The sequence below is a fragment of the Mytilinidion resinicola genome (genome assembly GCF_010093595.1).
Source record: "Mytilinidion resinicola strain CBS 304.34 unplaced genomic scaffold BDZ99scaffold_2, whole genome shotgun sequence".
Classification (NCBI taxonomy): domain Eukaryota; kingdom Fungi; phylum Ascomycota; class Dothideomycetes; order Mytilinidiales; family Mytilinidiaceae; genus Mytilinidion; species Mytilinidion resinicola.
In genome coordinates, this window is record NW_022985438.1 from 2,539,100 (window position 1) to 2,547,617 (window position 8,518).

The following is an 8,518-nucleotide window of genomic DNA, read 5'->3' on the forward strand; positions in this document are numbered from 1 at the left end:
CCGTCCGCGTCAATATTCATTTCTCCCTCCCTGTCTTTATTCCTCTATTTAACAATGTTTTTTGCAATACTTTCTCCTTAAAATTAGCCTTCCCACCACCTCAACCATCACTATCACCTATCCCACCTCTTTAGCTTTCCTTCATCACGTCTTCAACCATGTCACTAAAAGCACGAAAGTCTGGCCGCTCGGGAAAGACCAAAGGTAGCGAAACAAATATTGCCGATACCACCCAGATTACCCTACCACTTCAACGAACAACACGGAAACACAAACTCGAGGAAGAGGTTGAGGACGATAAGCCACAGAAGAAGCCAAGTACCAAAAGGGCAAATACAAGGGGCTCCCAAGACTACTTTATGGCACGCTATGCCGAAGATCAATACCATCAAGTTCCTAACTTCAGAGTCAATGACACCGAAGGTCTTGTCTACCCGGTAGAAGTTAACAAGAACTTCATCCGTCCAACCGAGTGGGCTAAAATCAAGAAGCCTGGAATTTGGCCAAACGGAGCACCGTGGCCCCCCACTCAAACTAGTGACCTTACGATGGCATATTCGCGCGAGGCTGTCTGCGCCAACTGCCGCGCTCACCCACGAGATGTCGACTGTGGTTGTGAAATTGAAGAATGGCAGGAGCATCAAGCTGTGACCTGGAGGGACAACTTCGAGCTCCGGGAAATCCCTGACATGGGAGTCGGAGTGTTCGCCTTGAAGGACGTAGATGCACGCGTCGTCGTTGGAGAGCTGGCTGGTCTGCTCCGTCCTTCGACTCATAAGGCGTCAGGCTCAGCGAAGCACTACGAATGTAAGTTGGAAATTGGTCCCTACCAAGACGTCAAGCAGCAGCCATACGCTTACATTGATGTGTGGAAGTACGGCAGCTGGACGAGGTTTATCAATCACAGCTGCGAACCGAATACGGAGTTCCTAGAAGCTCGGGTTGGACGCACCCGTCTACTAACCTGCGAGACAACGCAGAAGATTAAGGCAGGGAGGCAAGTTACCGTGGACTATGGCGAGGGCTTCTTCGAGAGCGACAATAAATGTCGATGCGGTACTAAATCGTGCGATAACCCATATCAGGAGGGGGACAGTGCTGACGAGGAAGAGGAGATGGACAGTGCGGATGAGGAAGATGAGATGTAGACTCTTTAGGGCTCTTCTCAAGAAACGGACTTGATAAGTTGGAGGGGAGTCAGTACTAGGACCCGGACTGCGGGAAGTCCCTGAGAAGTTCCAAGAAATAATTGGGGTCAGAAGTAACTGAGTCGACTTTACAGGAGAGGTGACAGCTCTTTAGCAAAGCCGAAAGACTACGTGGCTCTCGTGATAATGGGCGTATAGAGCTTGCGTTCGAGTCAAGGTTTGTTTCGCGTCGCACATGTATAGTTTATTGTATTTTGTTAACTATTGGATTTCCAAAATCGTATGAATCATTTCTTGTTCGAATTGGCAATGGATTGAAAGGACAAAACTGTCTGGCAATACTTGGCAGGTGTCGCAAACTTGAGAAATCTTTCGATTGGCGAAGTGTAAAAGGGGGAGCGGTGAGACATGTGGCGCTGCGAGAATCACCTCGCAGTGACAGAAATAGCCTCAATCTTTGAAATGAGCCATGACACTGCCCACAGGATCCCTTTTCTTGACTGAGTAACGGAAAGAAGCACTTCCTCAATCTCTCAACGCTCGCTTCGAGAATGCAATGCCTTCCAAAGACCCGAAACTATCACTGACAACGTCTTCGGAAAGAGCTGCCTTCCAAGATTGTGATTTGGGCCGCAAAAAGAACCGGTGGCGTTTTTTCCTAAATGTCCTTGAATCAGATCGTTCAAGGACACCAGGTTCGAAGACAGGCCTGTATACACACCTCCGCAACTGCTTTGTTGCGTTGAGGCATTTTTGGGCGTTCGAATATATATGAAGACTCATATCAGCATCATCGCGAAAGAGGCCAAAGCAAAACGCAACTTCTATATGCTTGCTGATCGATCTCAAGCTTAGCTGCCTGTGAAGCCGTCCGGGGTGCTTCGACAGATGGCCAATTTTCTGGCCCTAAGGTCAGCAAATTCAAGGCACCAGCCAGCAAGACTTTCAGTATCCCTAGAAGTGGCGATAAAGCGTAGCTAGAAGGAATATCTTGTATGGCAATTACTGCATGTGGCACGTGATCTGGCGACTTAGCGCCTCTGGGTGCCTGATCCACCCCTGTTAGATCAAGGCTGCCAGGCTGCAAAACCCGCGCCGCTCACCTCATCACAACATATAAAAACAACAGTGCTCTCACTTCGAAAAGCCATCTCACATCCCAATCCACACTCCAACTCTACCTTCTGCCAACCAGATCCTCGCAACAATGCCTCCAAAAGCCTTGTCCCACGTCTACGTCATCGTCCAAGACGGTGCCCCGACCGCTGCTTACGCCGACGAATCCGCCGCCAACGATGCCGCCGACGAGCTCGATGGCGCAGAGGTGCACGAAGTCGAGATGAAGAAGGCGGAACCCAAGGCCAAGGCCACGAAGGCGGCGGCGGCCCCCAAGGCCAAAGCGGCACCGAAAGCCAAGGCTGCCGACGGCGACAAATCCGAGCTTGCTGAACGCATCGAAGAACTCCTCTCTGGCTCCGGCGACTCTCTTGCCGGCCAGACCGTCGTTGTGACCGGCGTCCCGACAGATCCCCACGTCACTCGCAAGCAGCTCGACGCGTTGGTGACCGCCTATGGCGGCAAGCTTGTCAAGTCAATCAGCAAGAACACGGACCTCGTCGTGCTCGGCGCTAACGCAGGCCCGAAGAAGCTGGATCAGATCGAGGAACTGGGCATCGAGACGCTTGACCATGATGAGTTTGTCGAGCGCATTGGCGGTGAAGGAGGCGCGAAGAAGAAGAGGAAGACCTGATCGACCTTGACCCCGAGCGACTTTGCCGACCTCGCTGTTCGAACGGTGTACTATGTCAGCGTGCATGTGGTGTGTGGAATTGCCTCTTTACTGTCGAAATCGGGCGTTGGCCTGTCCAAGGATTGATCTGCGGATGCGAGTGGGAGATGAGAAAGGAACGAGTTTCGTGAGCATTAAATGGTCAGCATGTGGTGATGGGATGGGAAAAACGGGCACTGCTGTAAAACTCTCCTTCTTTCTTCATGGTCTCGATTTCACCTTTGTCTCGGCTCAGTAACTTTTCCGCATCACGATTTACGGGTACTTTTGTGAGCATGGCGTACAAGGAGTAGTCTACATAGTCGTCTTTGAGGCATGTTTCGTTACACACCAAATCAAATTCCCAACTTTGAGTCTCTCCAATATTTTCTTCCGTTTTACATGCACCCGTTACAAGCAATCATCGGAACTCTCATGATGCTTTCATAAGCGATGGATTTTTTATTCACAAACAGCCTAGTAGGATACGTACAGAAGCTCCCCGAAGTCTGCCAATCTTCAAGCCTGGCTTCGAAAAACAAGACAACATTCATCGCGCTTGTCTTGGTAGTCGAATCCCATAGTTCTAGCTCACAAAGCTCCCACCCGAGGTGCTTCGCGCGGTAAAGCAGAACTGTATCCCCAACGAAGAGATGCAGTTATTCGTTGGGGGTTGTGTCGGTGTAGATGTCGGCTTCGACGTCGTCGTAATAACTGGCGTAGAAGACGTCTTCGCCCAATTATAGCTGCTTAGCGTCGGGCTCGAACTCGGCGTTGGCGTTGGAGAAGAAGATGTCTTGGGGGTCGTTGGCCAGTAAGACGATGATGATGGCTTGACTGAGAACTTGCTACTCGTCGTTGATGAAAGGGACTCCACCGTTTTCGAAGGTGTCCAGACCAGGACACCCGAGTTGGAGATCGTGATCGTAGTGAGTGGCTTTGCTGACGAGCTTGGGTAGGGATACCCAGGTGGAGCTGGCAGTGCGAGAGGGAGGGAGCTTTTGAGGACTATACTCAGCGTTGAGAGGCGCACGAGGTAGCGCCGCGAACTCACCTGAGAGTCATCATTGCTATTAGCATGACATTCGTAAGGGAATACATGATGCTTAGCAGGTATAGTGCGTGGAGGCTGATAGTTTGATCGCGCGGAAGGACTTGTTTTGATTAGCTATGGTAAGTGATAAAGATGAGACGTGATTCTCCATCACCCTCACGCTTTTAACACTTATGTCAACTTTTCGTCTCAATATCACGGCGACAAGAAGCAACCCCGCGAAGCTCAGTTAGGTATTCGTGTTCCAGTACCTGAACCCGAGAGACCTCATTCATTCTGTCCATATTACTATTCGTTCACGAGTGTCTTTCCGTACTGTCAAGGTAGCTATCTGTGGCTAATCATATTAGCTCCTCTGTAACGTACTACGCATATGGCTTTTACGATCCATCAATATGGACCGACAGCCTCGCGAGTTCACTAGTTGTCCGAAATGCCGGACTTCTCTCTCATTCGGAGTGCTGAAAATACTACGAGGCTCCTCATGCAGCGGTACACGAGTATACGGATATCTATGACGAGGGATTGCATTTCGGCTCTACGATCTATCAGCAACACAATTGAACGATCTCCACAAAATAAAACCCTCTACATCACTCACTCCCCCAACGCCTTCAAATGCTCCAAAAATTTTGCATGTATCCCCCTATAATTACTCTCACACTTCCCTTTCACCGTCCCCACCAATAACCTCGACGCCTTGATCTCCACATCCTCCACAATCACCAGCTCCGTCGCCGGTTCCTCGACCTTATCCCGCTCCTCGGCCGGCACGACCCTCCAAAAGCTGGTCTGCACCAGCCCCAGCGGTGCTTTGATCACCCACTCCAACCCATTTTCTATGTCTGTCATTTCGGCCGTGAAGGATACGGTGGTGTCCCAGAGCCCTCGTGGTAGTGTGTGCATGTGATCGGTGATTTTGTAGATCTTGGTGTTGGGGGAAGGGGAGATAGTGTGTGGGGCGACTTCTTCGTAGTGGGCTAGTTCGGGGTCGAGGCGGATGCAGAAGTCGTGGTTATGAAGGAGTGTGAGGCATTGGGAGAGCGTGGCAGTTGGGGGAATGGGGGTGCGGTGTTGAAGAGTGGCGGTGGAGTTGAGGACTGTGGTAGATTAGGGCGAGCTATGAGATCTATGGAGTAGTGTGGATTTTACAAGACATGGTAGGTAGGGAGATGGCTCCTGTGGGAATAGAGGTCGTTAAGCGTGAATGACGCGTTGAGGATCTGTCAAAAGGACCACGGGTTACTAATTGTTAACGTAGCAAGATGAGATGGACGGAAAAGATCAGAGCAAGACAACGATAGAAAACTATTGAGATGTTCTGAAGAGGAGCATGAGTATACGTCTAAAAGCCTTGCTGATGTAGACAAGGTGACGGTGTTTCAAGTCTAAACCCGAAGTTACAGGCGCTTCAAAGGCCAGACCGTCGCAAAGACCGAGTACCCCGAGCACCAATGATACTTATAGCAATTGAGATTGTACCTCGCTTTAAAGAGGTTGGTGTACGAAGATGCGTTCAAGCAGCTAGTCTCGATCGAATACTTGGAGTTGAAGCTGAAGATAGCTGTCAGGGGCGTGGGAATGTCCAATAGGAGAACGGCATTTGCCGAACAGTCACGTGGGCTTTACATCACGTGAGGTCTGCTTCGCCGTTCAATGATATGTCTAGAAATTGCATAGTGATACACAGCTTCTATTTCGAATTGCGGCACAGCCTTGCATCTACCACAGTGGAGTTCCTTCGATGCCGTGACACCACCGGAGAAAGCTCTAGCCGACGACCACTGAAACCCCGGCCACCAACGTTCCTCCATCTAACCGCCTAACACACCCGGGAGCCTCAAAATACTCCGCATGATCCCCACCGAGCGCGCGCTAGTGTACCTGCATTGCCTGCCGCTGATCGGAACAGCGTTTGGAGAATTGTATGGCTGCTATCTTCGCAAACGGCCCGCTCCCGCGTTTCAGCTACAGTGAGGCCACTTATTTTGCTGTGCCTCTTAGCAGAGTCGAAACATGCCGAGCGCTGAACTGCAGTTCGGAAACTACTTTAGTGGGGAATGATGGATTGTCGTACTCTTTTGGGTGGGTGGGCGTTAATGATGAATGTGTAGCAGGCAGCGGTATAAGTATAAGACCGCGACTATGAATTGAATTCTTCTTTGCTGCCACGCTCACTCTCACGATCTCTACGTCTTTCTTTGCTTTACTTTCTGTTGTGCTCGAGTCACTCCTTTTGTTGCGCTCCTAGCAGGTCTAGAGCCGTTTCTTTCCTTTGCCAAAAAGTGATCGTTCTCGTTCTGCGCAGCCTTCTCCCTTCACTTCATCTACACCAACCCTCACGACGCACTGTATCTATTTCCACACCTACGAAATACCATGTTTCCCAAGACCACCATGTACCCGACAACTCTCCTCCTTCTCGTCGCCCCCCTCACAACGCTGGCCCACATGCACCTCGAACAACCTGTTCCTTTCAACCTCGCTCCTCTCCGCCGCGAAAACGCCCCCATCATACTCTCCTCGCAATATCCATGCAACCCCACCAACGAGCCTGCCTTCCTTTCCGATACCACCACCCCCATGACCGTCGGCCAGAAGCAAGTCCTAAGCATCGGCGGCACCGTCCCCCACGGCGGCGGCAGCTGCCAGCTCAGCATCACCACCGACGCCATCCCGACACCAAACTCGGCGTTCAAAGTCATCAAGAGCTTTGAGGGCGGGTGCCCGGATCCGACCGACACAACCAAGGAGTTTAACTTTGAGATCCCCGCAGTGGTGCCGAATGGGGAGGTGACGCTGGCGTGGAGCTGGCTGGCGCAGGTGACGGGGGAGTTCTACATGAACTGCGCGCCGATTACCGTTTCGGGTGGGGCGAAGGACGCGAGCGGGCTTGAAAAACTCCCCGATATGCTCGTCGCGAGTAAAGATGTCACGGAGGCCGAGTGTACGTTCACGAGCCATGACACTATCTTCCCCGATCCGGGAGAGGTGGTAGAGAAGAACGGTGATGCTTCCAAGGCCGCGAAGCCGGTCGGCGCGGGCTGCGGCAAGACTTTCGTTGGCAAGAATATCGGCGCGCCCAAGGCCGCGAACTCGGCTGCGAATTCGGCGACAACGGCAGTGCCTGCGCCATCTGGTGGCGCCGGCGGCGTCTTCGCCCCCGGTGCGTCCAGCGCAGCTGAGGCTCCCTCTCCTTCAACATCTACTCTTACCACCCTCATCGCGGTCACCGCTACGCCTTCGGCACCGGAGTCACCTAGCAGTGTCGTGGGAACAGCCCCAGCGGCTGTTGGCACCGGGACCACGACATCCTGTCCCACGGATGGCATGGTTGTATGCAATGGTACCGAGCAGTTCGGACTCTGCGACCACGGCAAGGCGGTCTGGCAGGCCGTGGCTGCGGGGACCAAGTGTCAGGATGGGAAGGTGGTGAAAAGGGAATTTAGAGCTGTGCGGCGGGGGCGGATTCCGAGACCAAGGTTTGGCCATTCGCATTTTTGAGGGAGCATGAAGAAATCTATATGTTTTACGCATTACGGTGTTGTACGCGGAGAATGTGACTAGATTGAAGGATTATATAGAGATGGCGGGATATACTTGTTGGCTGGTGGATTTGTCGCATTTCAAGGCGTCCATGTGGCGCTTGATTAGGCTTCTACGCTAGGAACTGCTGAAATTAGAGGCACTGTACTCCTCATGAGATACGCAATAGCTACTATCACGCTCCAATCCGTACGCATGCACTTTCATGTCCAATTCAAGGAACTGAACTGCTCCTGCTCCGATTTTAGCGGTGATGAGTGGATCTTCCTTCGAGACTATCGGTGAATTGGAATTTCAGTCTGGGCAGTGTATTTAAGTGAGGCTATGGTAGAAGGTTAGATCCAAGGAGTGATAGCGTGTTTATTCCGCAGGAGAGGTCAACGTAAATGGAATATAGTGATGATGACGGCTATATCAGGAAAGCCCTCTCCTCGAAGCGCGCACCGCGCGGCACCGGGGCCGCTATATCGCCCATCGAATAGGTTTGCGTACCCCAGCTCGAAGTGCAGGTCGGGATGCCCCATGTGATGCGTCCAGCAGTAGCCCAGCACCTATCACGATACGGTGTCCTCGAGCGCAGTGTTGTGATTGACTGTTCGAAGCGGTTGGCGCAAGATGCGCATATTCATGCATGACGGCAAATCATATCAAAACAAGTCGTTCAATCAGGCAAACGTGCGGGGTCGAGTCGATTGCCTTCTACCTAAGGCTGGAATATATGGGCCATCGCGCCGCACCAGTCATCCGAGCAGCTTCTACTACTGCAGTGACTAGGTTACAGCCACTGCTAGATAAAATTCCTTTAATCTCTCTACACCATGTCGTCGGCTTGCCCGAAAGGACCGAAGTACGAGACCCGCTATCTATCGGGAAGAGATATCCCAAAACGTTATGAGCGATTAGCACAGGCAAGACAAAAAGAAGAAGAAGAAGAAGAAGAAGAAGAAGAAGAAGAAGAAGAAGAAGAAGAAGAAGAAGAAGAAGAAGAAGAAGAAGAAGAAG

The 8,518-nt window shown here is 51.6% G+C and overlaps 4 protein-coding genes across 4 annotated transcripts; 3 read left to right on the forward strand and 1 right to left on the reverse strand.

Moving 5' to 3' along the window:
• The first annotated feature begins 73 nt into the window (after positions 1 to 73).
• Positions 74 to 1,437, forward strand: BDZ99DRAFT_494327 (SET domain-containing protein). The gene has a single exon (XM_033723303.1). The coding sequence runs from the start codon at positions 159 to 161 to the stop codon at positions 1,146 to 1,148; it is 990 nt and encodes a 329-aa protein (XP_033583476.1). The 5' UTR covers positions 74 to 158; the 3' UTR covers positions 1,149 to 1,437.
• An 801-nt stretch (positions 1,438 to 2,238) lies between these two features.
• On the forward strand, positions 2,239 to 3,134 carry BDZ99DRAFT_138051 (uncharacterized protein). The gene has a single exon (XM_033712664.1). It carries the CDS (start codon positions 2,356 to 2,358, stop codon positions 2,896 to 2,898), a length of 543 nt encoding a protein of 180 aa, XP_033583477.1. The 5' UTR covers positions 2,239 to 2,355; the 3' UTR covers positions 2,899 to 3,134.
• Positions 3,135 to 3,502: 368 nt separating this feature from the next.
• BDZ99DRAFT_494329 (uncharacterized protein) lies at positions 3,503 to 5,561 on the reverse strand (the record flags this gene model as incomplete). Its single annotated transcript, XM_033723304.1, has 3 exons — positions 5,123 to 5,561; positions 4,572 to 5,070; positions 3,503 to 4,070 (listed from the first exon to the last, which is right to left on the reverse strand). Exons 1-3 carry the CDS (start codon positions 5,127 to 5,129, stop codon positions 3,503 to 3,505), a joined length of 1,074 nt encoding a protein of 357 aa, XP_033583478.1. The 5' UTR covers positions 5,130 to 5,561.
• A 376-nt stretch (positions 5,562 to 5,937) lies between these two features.
• Positions 5,938 to 7,822, forward strand: BDZ99DRAFT_458377 (uncharacterized protein). Its single transcript, XM_033718901.1, has one exon. It carries the CDS (start codon positions 6,368 to 6,370, stop codon positions 7,472 to 7,474), a length of 1,107 nt encoding a protein of 368 aa, XP_033583479.1. The 5' UTR covers positions 5,938 to 6,367; the 3' UTR covers positions 7,475 to 7,822.
• The last annotated feature ends 696 nt before the right edge of the window (positions 7,823 to 8,518 follow it).